At 32.7% G+C, this 19,235-nt stretch overlaps 1 protein-coding gene across 4 annotated transcripts in view; it reads left to right on the forward strand.

Annotated features, from left to right (window-relative positions):
- The window catches only part of LOC105208747 (uncharacterized), a 78,613-nt gene that overhangs the window by 34,775 nt on the left and 24,603 nt on the right, over positions 1–19,235 (forward strand). The window contains exon 1 of one of the 4 annotated variants that reach the window (XM_029038037.2): positions 17,192–17,845. The exons of the other annotated variants lie outside the window; for them this stretch is intronic. Within the exon in view, the coding sequence (XP_028893870.2) occupies positions 17,583–17,845 (263 nt within the window). The 5' untranslated portion in view covers positions 17,192–17,582. Of the gene's footprint in view, positions 1–17,191; positions 17,846–19,235 lie in introns of those variants that run through there. 4 annotated transcript variants of the gene reach the window in all.

Raw genomic sequence — 19,235 nt, forward strand, 5'->3', positions numbered from 1 at the left:
TATATCAAACTGCTAATATTAGCATGAATTCAATGAAATCATCACTGACAACCTGAAAATATTGCACTTTGCACTAAATTACATTTGTATATAACGATGAGGGTCAGGCAATAGCAACTAATGTGATTTCTCGTAAGATTTTGTAATTAATTAATTAAAACAAAACATGTAATTAAGCGCTTAACGAGAAAAATGCTGGAAAAAAAATTACATTTTTTCCTACCGAAGTAATCAGGTATTTCCGTTGATTATTTTATAAAAGATGCAGTCTGATAAAGAGACAAGGGTTTACTTACGAAGTGTGTTCAAAAAATAACGGGAATTTAATTTTCAATTGTAAATTTTTTTATTATTTTTTACTATGTAGATATACATGGGGATTATTTCGAAAGTTACAACATTAATGTAGATGACTGAGTAAATATTAAAAAAAAAACGAAAAATCACCTTATTTTTTGAACACATCTAATTATGTTCGAGTTCAGGTTTTTTATGTTCGTTATTGACCAAAATTCTTTAGATGCTGTAAATTTTATACTTTTATATGAATAAGAGCTATTTTATTGTTACAAAAAAATATTTTTTACTAAAATTATTTACCGTTTTTTTCATTACAGGTATGCATTTAGCAATGATGGTATTATGTGTTGTAAGTAAAATGAAATATTATTTCAAGTTTAAGCAATAATACCTTAAAAATTAACCAGTTACAACAAAATCATCCCCCTAATATAGACTTACTGCTATTATAAAAAAATAATAACTTTTAATATCCAAACTGAAGTTCCCAACAAATCCGTTGGCTCTGAAATCTCAAATCAATAAATATTTATGCACTCGTATATACCCATTTAAATCAGCTGTAAAGTACCGCCCAGTTATTACTCATTTTAATTGACAACTGTCAGTGCAAATGCAATAACCAATCAAATAAAACTAAATAGCTGAAAGGAGTAATTAGGTAACTGTATATGGGAGTTATGTGCAATTAAATGACATGCTAATTATTATACGAATGTTTTGTAGTGAGTTTTAAGTGTTTTTGAACAAGATGTGGACTTTGGCGCATGCAACTATCTAGACTATCGGTGGGAGTAACTTGACTTTTTGCTAAATCTTCATGGAACAAAAACTAAATTATTGCTTTTTAAGGGGTTTAGAGAAGTTTTACATTTATCGATATCATTCGATAACGATAACTTTTTATACTCAGAATGTATATCGGTTATCGATAATTTTTTCAAGCCTTCAATAATCTTCACAGTACAAATGTTAAATTTTTAGGCTTTAATGAGTTTACTGAAAATTTATCGATTTTTTCGTATCTATCTGCATTTTATTATTGTTATGTGTATCGGTTATCGATAACTCCTTCGAACTTTCAATGGTTTTGCCAGTACAAAAACTAAATTTTTAGTTTAAAGGATTTTACTGCGAATTAATCAGTTTTTTCGATATCTATCTGCATTTTATTATCGATATGTATATCGGTTATCGATGGAGTTATCGAACTTTCAATGGTTTTGCCAGCACAAATACTAAATTTTTAGTTTAAAGGAGTTTACTGCGAATTAATCAGTTTTTTCGATATCTATCTGCATTTTATTATCGATATGTGTATCGGTTATCGATAATTCCTTCAAACATTCAACAATTTTCACGCAATAAATACTAAATTATTAGCTTTTAAGAAGGTTACAGGTCATTTATGGGTTTTTTCGACATCTATCTACATTTTATTATCGATATGTATATCGGTTATCGATAGAGTTATCGAACTTTCAATGGTTTTGCCAGTACAAATACTAAATTTTTAGTTTAAAGGAGTTTACTGCGAATTAATCGGTTTTTTCGATATCTATCTGCATTTTACAGCAGATTTCACATAAGATTTTACAGCAGATTTGACATTAGATTTGACAGCTGATTTGATGTTAGAATTGACAGCTGATTTGACAGCAGATTTGACAACTGATTTGACACTAGATTTGACAGCTGATTTGACATTAGATTTGACAGCAGATTTGACATTAGATTTGACAGCAGATTTTACATTAGATTTGACAGCAGATTTTACATTAGATTTGACAGCTGATTTGACAGCAGATTTGACATTAGATTTGACAGCAGATTTCACATTAGATTTGAAAACTGATTTGACAGCAGATTTGACATTAGATTTGACAGCAGATTTTACATTAGATTTGACAGCAGATTTGACATTAGATTTGACAGCTGATTTGACAGCATATTTGACAACAGATTTGACAGCAGATGTGACATTAGATTTGACAGCTGATTTGAAAACTGATTTGACAGCAGATTTGACATTAGATTTGACAGCAGATTTGACAGCTGATTTGACAGCATATTTGATATTAGATTTGACAGCTGATTTGACAGCATATTTGACAGCTGACTTGACAGCAGATTTTACATTAGATTTGACAACAGATTTGACATTAGATTTGACAGCTGATTTGACAACAGATTTGACAGCTGATTTGACAGCTGATTTGACAGCATATTTGACATCAGATTTGACAGCTGATTTGACAGCAGATTTCACATTAGATTTGACAGCTGATTTGACAGCAGATTTTACATTAGATTTGACAGCAGATTTGACATTAGATTTGACAGCGGATTTCACATTAGATTTGAAAACTGATTTGACAGCAGATTTTACATTAGATTTGAGAGCAGATTTGACATTAGATTTTACAGCTGATTTGACAGCATATTTGACAACAGATTTAACAGCTGATTTGACAGCTGATTTGACAGCAGATTTCACATTAGATTTGACAGCTGATTTGACAGCAGATTTTACATTAGATTTGACAGCATATTTGACATTAGATTTGACAGCTGATTTGACAGCAGATTTGACAGCAGATTTGACATTAGATTTGACAGCAGATTTCACATTAGATTTGACAGCTGATTTGACAGCTGATTCGACAGCAGATTTCACATTAGATTTGACAGCTGATTTGACAGCAGATTTTACATTAGATTTGACAGCAGATTTGACATTAGATTTGACAGCAGATTTCACATTAGATTTGAAAACTGATTTGACAGCAGATTTGACAGCAGATTTGACATTAGATTTGACAGCTGATTAGACAGCTGATTTGACAACAGATTTGACAGCAGATTTCACATTAGATTTGACAGCTGATTTGACAGCAGATTTTACATTAGATTTGACAGCTGATTTGACGGCATATTTGACATTAGATTTGACAGCTGATTTGACATTAGATTTGACAGCAGATTTCACATTAGATTTGACAGCTGATTTGACAGCATATTTGACAACAGATTTGACAGCAGATGTGACATTAGATTTGACAGCTGATTTGAAAACTGATTTGACAACAGATTTGACATTAGATTTGACAGCAGATTTGACAGCTGATTTGACAACTGATTTGACAGCAGATTTGACATTAGAATTGACAGCTGATTTGACAGCAGATTTCACATTAGATTTGACAGCTGATTTGACAACTGATTTGACAGCATATTTGACATTAGATTTGACAGCTGATTTGACAGCAGATTTGACATTAGATTTGACAGCAGATTTGACAGCTGATTTGACATTAGATTTGACAGCAGATTTGACAGCTGATTTGACAGCAGATTTCACATTAGATTTGCTAAATTCCAATGATAAATTTTTAGGCTTTAATGAGTTTACTGAAAATTTATCGATTTTTTCGTATCTATCTGCATTTTATTAGCGATATGTGTATCGGTTATCGATAACTCCTTCGAACTTTCAATGGTTTTGACAGTACAAAAACTAAATTTTTAGTTTAAAGGATTTTACTGCGAATTAATCAGTTTTTTCGATATCTATCTGCATTTTATTAGCGATATGTGTATCGGTTATCGATAACTCCTTCGAACTTTCAATGGTTTTGACAGTACAAAAACTAAATTTTTAGTTTAAAGGATTTTACTGCGAATTAATCAGTTTTTTCGATATCTATCTGCATTTTATTATCGATATGTATATCGGTTATCGATGGAGTTATCGAACTTTCAATGGTTTTGCCAGTACAAATACTAAATTTTTAGTTTAAAGGAGTTTACTGCGATTTAATCAGTTTTTTCGATATCTATCTGCATTTTATTATCGATATGTGTATCGGTTATCGATAATTCCTTCAAACATTCAATAATTTTCACGCAATAAATACTAAATTCTTAGCTTTTAAGAAGTTTACAGGTCATTTATGGGTTTTTTCGATATCTATCTACATTTTATTATCGATATGTATATCGGTTATCGATGGAGTTATCGAACTATCAATGGTTTTGCCAGTACAAATACTAAATTTTTAGTTTAAAGGAGTTTACTGCGAATTAATCGGTTTTTTTTCGATATCTATCTGCATTTTACAGCAGATTTCACATAAGATTTTACAGCAGATTTGACATTAGATTTGACAGCTGATTTGACATTAGAATTGACAGCTGATTTGACAACTGATTTGACACTAGATTTGACAGCTGATTTGACAGCTGATTTGACAACAGATTTGACAGCATATTTGACATTACATTTGACAGCTGATTTGACAGCAGATTTTACATTAGATTTGATAGCAGATTTGACAGCTGATTTGATATTAGATTTGACAGCAGATTTCACATTAGATTTGACAGCTGATTTGACAGCAGATTTGACAACAGATTTGACAGCAGATGTGACATTAGATTTGACAGCTGATTTGATAGCTGAATTGACAGCTGATTTGACATTAGATTTGACATTAGACTTGAAGCTGATTTGACATTAGATTTGACAGCAGATTTCACAGCTGATTTGACAACTGATTTGACAGCAGATTTGACAGCAGATTTCACATTAGATTTGACAGCTGATTTGACAACTGATTTGACAGCTGATTTGATAGCTGAATTGACAGCTGATCTGACAGCAGATTTGACAGCTGATTTGACTTTAGATTTGACATTAGATTTGAAGCTGATTTGACATTAGATTTGACAGCAGATTTCACATTAGATTTGAAATTAGATATGACAGCTGATTTGACAGCAGATTTTACATTAGATTTGATAGCAAATTTGACAGCTGATTTGACAGCAGATTTGACATTGGATTTGACAGCTGATTTGACATTAGATTTAACAGCAGATTTCAAATTAGATTTGACAGCTGATTTGAAAACTGATTTGACAGCAGATTTGACATTAGATTTGACAGCAGATTTGACAGCTGATTTGACAGCAGATTTCACATTAGATTTGACAGCTGATTTGACAACTGATTTGACAGCAGATTTGACATTAGATTTGACAGCTGATTTGACAGCAGATTTCACATTAGATTTGACAGCTGATTTGACAACTGATTTGACAGCATATTTGACATTAGATTTGACAGCAGATTTGACATTAGATTTGACAGCAGATTTCAAATTAGATTTGACAGCTGATTTGAAAACTGATTAGACAGCAGATTTGACAGCAGATTTGAAATTAGATTTGACAGCAGATTTTACATTAGATTTGACAGCAGATTTGACATTAGATTTGACAGCAGATTTGACAGCTGATTTGACAGCAGATGTGACATTAGATTTGACAGCAGATTTAACATTAGATTTGACAGCTGATTTGACAGCAGATTTCACATTAGATTTGCTAAATTCCAATGATAAATTTTTAGGCCTTAATGAGTTTACTGAAAATTTATCGATTTTTTCGTATCTATCTGCATTTTATTAGCGATATGTGTATCGGTTATCGATAACTCCTTCGAACTTTCAATGGTTTTGACAGTACAAAAACTAAATTTTTAGTTTAAAGGATTTTACTGCGAATTAATCAGTTTTTTCGATATCTATCTGCATTTTATTATCGATATGTATATCGGTTATCGATGGAGTTATCGAACTTTCAATGGTTTTGCCAGTAGAAATACTAAATTTTTAGTTTAAAGGAGTTTACTGCGAATTAATCAGTTTTTTCGATATCTATCTGCATTTTATTATCGATATGTGTATCGGTTATCGATAATTCCTTCAAACATTCAATAATTTTCACGCAATAAATACTAAATTATTAGCTTTTAAGAAGTTTACAGGTCATTTATGGGTTTTTTCGATATCTATCTACATTTTATTATCGATATGTATATCGGTTATCGATGGAGTTATCGAACTTTCAATGGTTTTGCCAGTACAAATACTAAATTTTTAGCTTAAAGGATTTTACTGCGAATTAATCGGTTTTTTTTCGATATCTATCTGCATTTTACAGCAGATTTCACATAAGATTTTACAGCAGATTTGACATTAGATTTGACAGCTGATTTGACATTAGATTTGACAGCAGATTTCACATTAGATTTGACAGCTGATTTGACAACTGATTTGACAGCAGATTTGACATTAGATATGACAGCTGATTTGACAGCAGATTTTACATTAGATTTGACATTAGATTTGAAGCTGATTTGACATTAGATTTCACAGCAGATTTCACATTAGATTTGACAGCTGATTTGACAACTGATTTGACAGCAGATTTGACATTAGATTTGACAGCTGATTTGACAGCAGATTTCACATTAGATTTGACAGCTGATTTGACAACTGATTTGACACTAGATTTGACAGCTGATTTTACATTAGATTTGACAGCAGATTTGACAACTGATTTGACAGCATATTTGACATTAGATTTGACAGCTGATTTGACAGCAGATTTTACATTAGATTTGACATTAGATTTGAAGCTGATTTGACATTAGATTTCACAGCAGATTTCACATTAGATTTGACAGCTGATTTGACAACTGATTTGACAGCATATTTGACATTAGATTTGACAGCTGATTTGACAGCAGATTTGACATTAGATTTGACAGCAGATTTCAAATTAGTTTTGACAGCTGATTTGACAACTGATTTGAAAACTGATTTGACAGCAGATTTGACATTAGATTTGACAGCAGATTTGACAGCTGATTTGACATTAGATTTGACAGCAGATGTGACATTAGATTTAACAGCTGATTTGACAGCAGATTTGACAGCTGATTTGACAGCAGATTTCACATTAGATTTGCTAAATTCCAATGATAAATTTTTAGGCTTTAATGAGTTTACTGAAAATTTATCGATTTTTTCGTATCTATCTGCATTTTATTAGCGATATGTGTATCGGTTATCGATAACTCCTTTGAATTTTCAATGGTTTTGACAGTACAAAAACTAAATTTTTAGTTTAAAGGATTTTACTGCGAATTAATCAGTTTTTTCGATATCTATCTGCATTTTATTATCGATATGTATATCGGTTATCGATGGAGTTATCGAACTTTCAATGGTTTTGCCAGTACAAATACTAAATTTTTAGTTTAAAGGAGTTTACTGCGATTTAATCAGTTTTTTCGATATCTATCTGCATTTTATTATCGACATGTGTATCGGTTATCGATAATTCCTTCAAACATTCAATAATTTTCACGCAATAAATACTAAATTCTTAGCTTTTAAGAAGTTTACAGGTCATTTATGGGTTTTTTCGATATCTATCTACATTTTATTATCGATATGTATATCGGTTATCGATGGAGTTATCGAACTATCAATGGTTTTGCCAGTACAAATACTAAATTTTTAGTTTAAAGGAGTTTACTGCGAATTAATCGGTTTTTTTTCGATATCTATCTGCATTTTACAGCAGATTTCACATTAGATTTGACTGCAGATTTGACAGCTGATTTTACAGCAGATTTGACATTAGATTTGACAGCTGATTTGACATTAGAATTGACAGCTGATTTGACAGCAGGTTTGACAGCTGATTTGACAACTGATTTGACAGCTAATTTGACAGCAGATTTTACATTAGATTTGACAGCTGATTTGGCAGTAGATTTCACATTAAATTTGACAACTGATTTGACAGCATATTTGACATTAGATTTGACAGCTGATTTGACGGCAGATTTTACAATAGATTTGATAGCAGATTTGACAGCTGATTTGACAGCAGATTTCACATTAGATTTGACAACAGATTTGACAGCAGATGTGACATTAGATTTGACAGCTGATTTGACAGCTGAATTGACAGCTGATTTGACAGCAGATTTGACAGCTGATTTGACAGCAGATTTGACAGCAGATTTGACATTAGATTTGACAGCTGATTTGACATGAGATTTGACAGCAGATTTGACATTAGATTTGACAGCTGATTTGACAGCAGATTTCACATTAGATTTGCTAAATTCCAATGATAAATTTTTAGGCTTTAATGAGTTTACTGAAAATTTATCGATTTTTTCGTATCTATCTGCATTTTCTTAGCGATATGTGTATCGGTTATCGATAACTCCTTTGAACTTTCAATGGTTTTGCCAGTACAAATACTAAATTTTTAGTTTAAAGGAGTTGACTGCGAATTATTCAGTTGTTTGGCTATCTATCTGCATTTTATTATCGATATGTGTATCGGTTATCGATAATTTCTTCAAACCTTCAATAATCTGCACATTACAAATTCTAAATTTTTAGGCTTTAAGGAGTTTACTGAAAATTTATCGATTTTTTCGTTATATATCTGCATTTTATTATCGATATGTGTATCGGTTATCGATAATTCCTTCAAACATTCAATAATTTTCACGGAATAAATACTAAATTATTAGCTTTTAAGGAGTATACTGGTCATTTATCGGTTTTTTCGATATCTATCTACATTTTATTATCGATATGTATATCGGTTATCGATGGAGTTATCGAACTTTCAATGGTTTTGCCAGTACAAATACTAAATTTTTAGTTTAAAGGATTTTACTGCGAATTAATCAGTTTTTTCGATATCTATCTACATTTTATTATCGATATGTATATCGAACTTGCAATGGTTTTGCCAGTACAAATACTAAATTTTTAGTTTACTGCGAATTAATCAGTTTTTTCGATATCTATCTGCATTTGATTATCGATATGTGTATCGGTTATCGATAATTTCTTCAAACCTTCAATAATCTTCACAGTACAAATGCTAAATTTTTAGGCTTTAAGGAGTTTACTGAAAATTTATCGGTTTTTTCGATATCTATCTTCATATTATTATCGATATGTATGTCGGTTATCGATGGTGTTATCGAACTTTCAATGGTTTTGCCAGTACAAATACTAAATTTTTAGTTTAAAGGAGTTTACTGCGAATTAATCAGTTTTTTCGATATCTATCTACATTTTATTATCGATATGTATATCGAACTTGCAATGGTTTTGCCAGTACAAATACTAAATTTTTAGTTTACTGCGAATTAATCAGTTTTTTCGATATCTATCTGCATTTTACTATCGATATGTGTATCGGTTATCGATAATTTCTTCAAACCTTCAATAATCTTCACACTACAAATGCTAAATTTTTAGGCTTTAAGGAGTTTACTGGTCATTTCTTGGTTTTTTCGATATCTATCTACATTTTATTATCGATATGTATATCGGTTATCGATATTTTTTACAAAACTCTTAATATTAAAGACAATAATTGTCGGCCTTCATTTCAAAATATCAAATATTCTTCTTCATACGTTAGTTAAGATATCCCCAACCACTCAACCACAAGTTCAATTATTTATACTTTTATGTGCAGGGTTGAAATCGATATGCACCCAACCTTTGCAAACATTGAATCAAAGCTGTAATTTGCATTTTATGGCATTCTTTGTTATTGTTGTTGTAAATAACCTATGAACGCTACGTACACGTCTCAACTGAGCTTCTTAAAGTCTTTCGATAAAAAATAGGGGTTGTTTAGGGCGCACTCGCTACCTAAGCGTCCACTTAATTGCCCGACTGACTTTCAAGCCAAAGCGCATGAGACACATTCAAAGTGTACTCGTATATTAGCCGCGCCGCACAAAGTCGGGTCAAGCGGCCCCTTTTCACATTTGACCAGGCGTTTGCTGTTATTACGATTAAAATGTCGCTTGCATTGCCTTCGATTTTGTATATTCTATAACTTTGCGCCTTCACTTTGCGCTTTATTGCATTAAATGTTAAATAATCGTGCAGTACAGGTTGGATTTCTGTTTGGCCACCACAACGCCGTTGTTAGGGGTTAAGGGTAAATGAACCTGCGTGCAGCGAATAGCATAAAAAGCGCTGCATTTCCGTTTTCGATACACGGTGGCACCCAGTCAGTTTTGTTTGTTTGTTGGGGCCCGCCTGCCTGTCGTTTGTCGTGCAAATGGCTTCAGCCGTCTACTTGTGGTGTGGCGCTTCTATCCATTTATTTTCTCATTTCATAGCTTTACCTCCCCCTAAATGTAAATGCAGGGAAATTCTTATAAATAAAAGCGCACGAGTTGCAGCATATGTCGCGTCCAGATGACTCCAAAAATATTTTACACAAATACACATATATTCTCACACATATTAAGTATTGAAATATTCATTTATTTTGCTACAAATGTTGGGGATCTGCTTGAAAAGCATGCCAACATGCAATTAGGGTTGCCACAGCGGAAGTGAGAGTTGTTTACATCGTGTTGGAGTGGTGGCAAAAATAGAAGAGTAATTTGTTGGGAAATGGAAAAGGAAATAGGTGTTTGTGTGGCCTGAAGCAATATGCTTAGACTCTGTGAATGAAGTATGGGCTAGTTTTTCCGCTGAATTAAGTGTATTTAGTGCGGGTGGAATGACATGGCAAGACATAATAAATAATAGATGTGTCTAAGTTTTGAGTTTTTTTTTTTATTAAAGGCAATTTTAAAAGTCTTTAATATGGGCAAAATTACCAAATGTTATTTCTATACAGCAAACACTGGCCTTACTTGTTGCTGAATTCTTTTTTCCTTCATATGCGAGTTGTGTTCAAAAAATATCGGGAATTTTCGTTTTTATTACATTTTTTTCATTCCTATATATTAATATAAAGTTTTTGCATTCGAAATAGTCCGCATTCGATATTATGGCCCCTTTCCAATTGTTTTTGGTTCTCTTTATTTCATCTGGAAATTTGAGAAAATAACGCGGAGTCACGTCTGGCGATTATGGTGCTAGGGTATCTTTACAGTATTGTTGTTGGCCTAGAATTCACGAACAACAATTTGACAATTTTACTCTCCGTCTATATTCGTCCTTCGCTAAATATATATATCCTCTCCAAACTCGCGAAATTTAAAAATTCCCATTATTTTTTGAACATCCTAAGTACATATAATTAAAAAAGGTTTTTACTCGTTACAAAAAAATATTTATTTTTTAATTTTCCAGAAAGTTTACTGTTGTTCTTTTTATCATAATTTTTGTTTTTGTAATTTTTGCGCTAGTCAAATTAAATAGCACCGAAATCTTCAAGTGGGTACTTCATTTGCTTTGGTTAATCACTTTATTGCTTGAATGAAGATAAGTAAATACTAAAACAAGAGTATTTTCTCTTAAGCAAAACATCGTAAACTTAGTTCATGTTTATAGCATACAACTAAAACTGGTTTACGAAAGCTTTAAGCAGAATAATAAAGTTTATTGCCACACTTGCTGTGTTTATGACTGATGGGCCTGTTTTTAACTCATTTTTGAACTGTCATTGCGAGTAATATTTCGCTAAGTCAAAATTTATCAAAATAATAGTTGAACTAGCCGCATGATCTAAGCTCGAGCTTTCACACACAACAGCTCGTGGCACTTGTCATACACAGCGTATAATTATGAATTACTTCATTTTACTATTTTATTCATGAATACCTTGCGCAGCGAGAGTCGCTGTCATTAACTCAACAGTATTAAATTTTTTTTTAATTGTGTTTATTTTTTTTTTTTTCGCTTTCCATGCAAACCTTTTTAATTGCTCATTTTGCAGCGCGTGTGTGCGATTCTCAGTCACTTTGCTGTCATTTAAACGTATAGCAAACTTTGAACGTTAGTTTTTTGCAAAAAAAAAGTTTATGAAATATATGCGATTCCGGCAATTTGTTTACAACTTGCTTGCCTACAGCGCAATTGCTCATAAAGTGACTGACTGCTGAAATTATACTCGCAATGAAATGGTAAACAATGAAATGTGCAATAAATCTTACGTCATTTTGACAGTGAATTTTCTTACTCGAGTTAATTACATATGTACAAACATTGCCACCGGTGTTAATGATAAAATGCGATTAAAGTGGTAAATATTATTAGATTTTATACCTTTTTGTGAACACATTCATTCACACAAATATTTTTCAGTTATAAGCCGTAAATGTTTATTTCAGTTTACATTCAAAACGCTCATTAACCAGCCGCATTGATAGTGAACGTTGAACGTTGTAATTGCAATAATAATAAAAAATTTATAATTACAACAATAATAAGAAAACAAAAAAGTAAGCTTTGAACAAGTTTCAAATGCATTATGATTAATTTGCTTTTAATTTTGACTGCTCTGCTCTCAAAACTTAATAATTCTTACATTAACTGATTTAACACTCATAAAGACTATGTCATCTCCACCGAAGTTTCAAAAATTTGAATATTAAACCAAATGATCGCAAAATATACAGTATCGGACAAAATATTTGCAACTGAAATATAATAATAATGATACGAGGGCTGCTATATATATTTCTGTCCTAATGATGAAAATAGGAATATTTATCAACGAAAATGGTTTTATTGCTTTTCAAAATATTCTCCAGCAAGATTTATACACCTTTGCATGCGCTCAAACCAATTTTCGAAGCACTTTTTTTGAGCCTTTTTTTGAGCGATTGTCAAATTGTGCGGGATCCAACGAGAAGAAACCTTTTTTACGGCCAGGTGTTCATGCAATATCGAATGTATGCTGGTGAGAGAGATGCATAGGCATGCCTCTATCTGAAGGTATGTTACATGACGGTCTTGCATTATCAGTTCACGTACGGCATCGACGTTTTCTGGCACAACGGCTGTTTTTGGACGACCTTCACGGAATTCGTCTTTGAGCGAGCGTCGGCCAGTTTTTCACAGTGCTATAGGATGTTGCTTCATAGCCATACAAAGATTTTTGTTCATCGATGCACTCTTGTGGCGATAATCCACGTCGAAAGTTGTTGAAATGATCGCACGAAAATGTTCACGAGTTAATTCCATTTTTTGGCCGAGATGAATTTTTTAATTCCCTGTAAATAAGACAATTCACGATTAAATGACAAAACGTTATGAGTGATGTTATGCTAAAAAATGTCAAACTTTCCAATGGAAATGTCAGATTGCACCTGACAACACTTAGTATTGCCTAGGCCAGAAATATATAACCGGGCCCATTCCATTTTATACACTTTATTCCTCTGGAACCATGATTTTCCGACTTCTGCCGTATGCTTCCGGTCGTTGTAATGTTGGAAGACTCACTCTATTTTTTAGACGTTCTGATCCAAGGTACCACTAAACCTCTGAAGCGATCTTAAACCGGAAGCAGAATACCATCCCCAGATCATAACATAGAGACCATGTTTGACTGCTTTTAAACAATACCTATTTTCGCTTTTGAATGACAACATGTTAACCTCTAGCAACGCTATTGCACTTTATATGGTTCGTAACTATTGGTGATATTGAAGACTAGTCAATTTTATAATTCAAAGATTTTTTTGTTGCAAATATTTTGTTCAATACTGTAGTCTAAACAGCAAACAAGCATATCCTTTGATGTGTGAACTATTAGTAAATTCGAACAAATCAAGCGTAAAATTAATCGATAAATCGATAAATTCATACGAACATTAGCATTAGAAACATTTGCTACCAAAATACTAAATACTAAAATCTACTAAAACTGACTGCCAGCGAATAGCTAAGGCTAAAATCTTTTCATGCCTGCAATAAATTCTATAATAAATATTTGGTATTGCACTAATCGCTTACAAACACTCGTTTAAATTTCGTTTGAAATTCGTTTAAATTCTGTTTAAATTTAAATTATCTGTCGGCACGCTGCCCATTTGTTTACATGGTACAAAATAATTTAATGCATAATATGGTAACTGAGTGTGTACAGGTGTAAGTGTGCCACATTTTCACTCAGCTGCCCAGAAAATAGGAAACTATTTGCATTTATTTGTATATTTGCGCGCGCAAATCCGCATTGTGCCTTTGAAGAAGAAAAGAAAATAAACTAAAATCGAGCAGCTTTGTTGATGTTTGATTTTGACGTTAGCATGCATAGAACAGCAAACGAATGCGGTTGCGTATGAGTAACCAAACATTGACAGCTGCCGCCTTTGTTGTTGTTGATCATACAAAACTGATGAAAAAAAAATTTGAAAATAATTTCAATAGAAACTGAAACTGAAATACATATCAGCTGCCAATTATTTGTGGCGGGTGGCAATTGAAACAATTTACAAAACGGGCGAGAGTGAAATTGAGAAGCGCGAGAAGTGCTTACAAAGGAAATGGAAATTGAAATTGAAATTTAATATTCAAATTAAGCGCAATTGCGGTGGACAGACTTTAAAAGTTACAAATACATTAGTACTAAACATCTGTCTACTCTTTGATGAAATGAAATTTAGCTTTAATGAGGAAGTGGCGAGTAATTTAAAACTAATTGACAGCCTGACGAGTGAAGTGTGTGCTCAATTTTAGCAAACAAATTGTTATTTTACTAGCTGGAGACAATTTATGCTACAAATGAGGAGATGCCATAGATGCCTGTACTCAGATGTGTAGAATAGAATAGAAAATGGGCGTGGTATCGCTGACTTTTGCTTAAAAAAAAACATATCTCAGCAACTACTCGAGCAATTTCATGTAAATTTGGTACATTACATTTTCTTAACAACTTGCTGTTACGGTTTGAAAATAGGAGAAATCTGTTTACAATTACTCGTACTCATTTTTGAATTTAATTTGATTCGTTCACTTTGGTATACATAAATACATCAGGAACCAATGAAGTTAACAGAATAAAATTTTTTACAAATATTGCATTGGAGGTGTGACATCGTTCATTTAAAAATAGTACTAAATCGAACTATAACTTTTCAAAGCCACAAATATCGCACATTAAGACCTCAGTGCCTATGGCTGGCTAATCTGGTACCGAAAATAACGGTACATCTTTAAGATATTTTATGGAAATTCAGATTTTTCTTCTAATAATATGTCTCTTTGACAAAATGTATGAAATCGGATCATAACTTCTTTTAGCTTCCATATACCGAATGTTAGGGTTTTCGAACAGGATATATTAAGTTTGTCACGAAGTTTGTAACTCCCAAAAGGAAGCGTCGGAGGCCCTATAAAGTATATACATATATGAATGATCAGTATGTGAACTGAGTCCATTTAGCCATGTCCGTCTGTCTGTCTGTATATATACGAACTAGTCCTTCAGTTTTTAAGATATCGTTTTGAAATTTTGCAGATTTTCTCTTCAAGAAGCTGCTCATTTGTCGGAACTGCCGATATCGGACCATTATATCATATAGCTGCCATACAAACCGAACGATCGGAATCCATGGCTTGTATGGAAAATTTTCGTATTTGACGTGGTATCTTCACGAAATTTGACATGGATTACTGCTTAAGGTCATAATATAATCTCCGAAGAAATTGTTCAGATCGGTTAACTATATAACCTTAATGTTTCTAGCAAACAACCCGTCTTAACAATATTCAATAAATTAATCACGAGAGTATAAAATGTTTGGTCATATGACCGAAGCCCTTCTTGGTTGGTTTACAAGTTACAGCAAAATATGTCCATTACGTCATAAACGGGTAATTCGAGTATTTTAAGAAAATAGTATTTTTTACAACTGCATATTAGCGAATGTTTAACATTACATGTTTTGTCGCTTGCGATTTTTTCGCTCATTACGACCCGCGTTGCAATATCAAAAATCTTTAAAATCAAAACTTTTGGCCAGTAATATCGAAAGCCGTTCATTCCTTCTTCCTGCTGTAATGCGCTCATATTCTATATTAATCATGTTTCTTTCATCAACAACAGGCGCTCTCTCTGCTTCTTACGCGATCAGCTGTTACTCTCTTCTTCTATTTTTTTTTTTTTTTTGGTCAAAGAAACACTTTTCCAGCAAAAATTTGCCCAGTTAGTACTTAAGAGACATATTTATTTTACTTGTAGTTAAATATTAATAAATATTCTTACTATTTTACTCTTACACTGTCTTCACTTTGGCGCCCTCTACCGCTCACGGCCCTTAACTGTTGTCTTTTCACTTGAATACGCTACCGTTGCTAATTACTACTCGTTAAATATTTGTCTTATCAGCTTTGGAGTAGACTACTTTTCACAGACAACAGACAGCAGACACCAGAGCAGGGTGAAGCGGCCAGTTATTGTACATACATATATACGGTCATTAGTGGCATAGCATGAATTGGCGCTCTCGCAACAGCTGAGAGTGACTGCACACAGCTGATACAGTTATTCAACACCTTTAAGGTGACTGTGCGACGTAGCCAACTTCACCACCACTAACAACAACAACAATAATTATTAACTGGTTTTTTGTGTGGAACACTGTAGTGCAGTACGCGTTCGTACAATGTGTGCGTTTGCATGAATGATTTGTAGCATTTTTTTATGATTTCTTCTAGATATTGCTTCACGCGCTTTCCACTTGTCACCGTTTACTTTTCTGGCCTTATGTTTTCTACATATTCTTGGTATGCTTGTATGTTTATATGTGAGTTGGTAATTTCTTTATTTTTATCGCGTTTATCTTCTTTTTTAGTTTCTTTATCAGATGCCATGCACAGCTGGTTGGCTGGCTGGCTATCCACACAGCATTGTTTAGCCGGCACACTGCGTTGGGGCACTGTTTAGCCTCGCGTGTATGTTGCCGGAGTTGCCGGTGTTTGTTTTGCTGTGCACACCTTCTCTTTTTCTTACAACAACACAAGCAAACATACATAAAATTGTTTATTGTTTTTCTTGCCTCTGTTGTTGTTGTACATGTATGTGTGCGCTTATTTACTAAATTTCTTTCCAATGAGTGCAGTGTGGTTCATATCCAAGAAAGAGCCGGCAACGTGGCAAGCTACAGTCAGCCGTCAACTCACAAGGTTTTATTTTGTTTTTTTTTTTTTATAATTTTTTCATTATATTTACCTATGTGCGTGTGTATCCTTGTTTTAATATACATATTTTTTCTGCCTCTGCATTATGTACTTTGTTTTATTGAACTTAATTCGAATGCAGCCATGCGCTCGCCAGTTCGGTCTCAACATTCGCGTGCGCCGCAACGTCGTGTATATGTGGGGCGCGTGGATTACGATTTGTGGAGAATTTGTGCAATTTTAATTCAGCACAAAACCACAAATACAATCTTCTATATATACACATATATATATATTCACAGTTTGTATCTTTATCAGCGTAAAAATATAATTTTGCGACCGGTTTGAGGGTGTCAAATCAGCGTAAAAAATTGTTTATTAATATATTTCCTACATACGAACAGTGTTGAATAAAAAAAATTAAGCTTTAAAGTGTGTCATTTCGATAACAAAAAGAATATGTAAAATACAAAATCAAGCCAGCACTAAAGAATTCTCTTTTTGTCTTGAATGAAAAGAAAGTTTAAAAATATTTATAAAATTATTGCTAAAAGTGCAGAACCAGAAAGTGAAATGTACTCCAACAACACCGCGCTGATGTGTCTGATGCAGAGTGTTGCAGCGGCCACCTCTGGGAACGGCGGTGACCAGAAATCAAGTGCAGCCAGCAATAAAGGCAATTTTAGACGTCGTGGCAGCTGTGAGGAAGCCATAATAACGCATACAGAGTTGCCTACAGAGGTGGGGCGGCGTAGAGGCGTGCTGTTGAGAAGGTAGACATGAAATTCTTACAAAGTAGGCAACATACACAAAGCAAAGATACACAAAATTATTTAAAAAAGAACGTAGAAGAATTAGAAAAAAATATCTACAACTCGTTTAAATTCAAGTTTACAAGCATATGTATATTTATATATGAATATATGTACTACAAATGCATAATAATGGGCTCCATTGATTCAGATTCCTAACCTAACCTAACATACATAGATCTGTTGATATATGTATATGTATATTTACATATGTGTATGCTTATGAGTGTACTATCAATATAGAAGAACTTGTTTGGCGCTCTCTGGCTATTCTTCCCTATAGATACACATGTTTGTATGTTTAGTTGTCTTTATTCCTCTGTGCGCATAAATAATTTCTGTTGAATAAATTAAATTAGGCATGAATTTTGTGTAAGTATTCATATTTATGAATGCGGTCACTTTATGTAGATATACTCAATTTATTAAAGAACAAAAATATTTTTATTGTACCTGACATTACTCAATCTAAAGTAAATAAATTTTTTATTAGAGCTTGAATTTTATTATAATTTAACACCTTAAAACTAATATTCATACTCTGTAAACATAAACATTTTTACATTTGGTTTTTGAAAATTTTAAAAATTCCCGTTATTTTTTGAACACACCTCGTATGTGTTTTTAAATTATTGTATTTTTTGTTTTCAAATTATATAGTTTTCAAGTTTTCATTTTATTATTTATTTATTTATTTTTTAATATTTTGACATGGTTTGACTTCCGCTTACAGTTAAACTTCCATAACTCGAACTCTTGAATTGGCAATAGAAATCGAATTTCATACAAATTACGTTCCCTAACTCGAAATCTCTCTTACTCGAAGTTTTTTGTGGATTATGTTGATTCGAATTAGAGAAGTTCAACTGTAGTTGATTTGTGTACATTTATCTCCAAAAGCTAGCTGCCTCTTCAGCGCCAACGCGTGCAATTGACATTTCCTGTCTTCATTTTAATTTACGTCTTCCACTTTGGCTTATTTTAGCGTTTATTTTGACTTTTTGTTGTTACCTTTGACAACAAATACCGCGAACAATTATCTTAACTATTCTTACATCTTCTCTTTCAAATAATTTTTTAACTTTTTAATGTATTGAAAAAGAAAAAAGTTTTATTTTTTTGCCGTCTTTAAGTTTAATAATTACTTTCAATGTAATTGTAAAATATTCCATCACATTTCCACTTCTTCGCCTCAAACATAGTTAGTAGTACGCACATAAAATATTCAAAGAACTCATTTTGTTGCAAGTGTATGTATAAATTGCGAATATTTTCATATGCTTCCTGTTGATGTGCCGTTTCGTCGCGTCTTCTTCTGCCTGCACACTTTTTTATTTATATTATATAAAGA

The sequence above is a fragment of the Zeugodacus cucurbitae genome, chromosome 5 (assembly GCF_028554725.1).
Source record: "Zeugodacus cucurbitae isolate PBARC_wt_2022May chromosome 5, idZeuCucr1.2, whole genome shotgun sequence".
NCBI classification, from domain to species: domain Eukaryota; kingdom Metazoa; phylum Arthropoda; class Insecta; order Diptera; family Tephritidae; genus Zeugodacus; species Zeugodacus cucurbitae.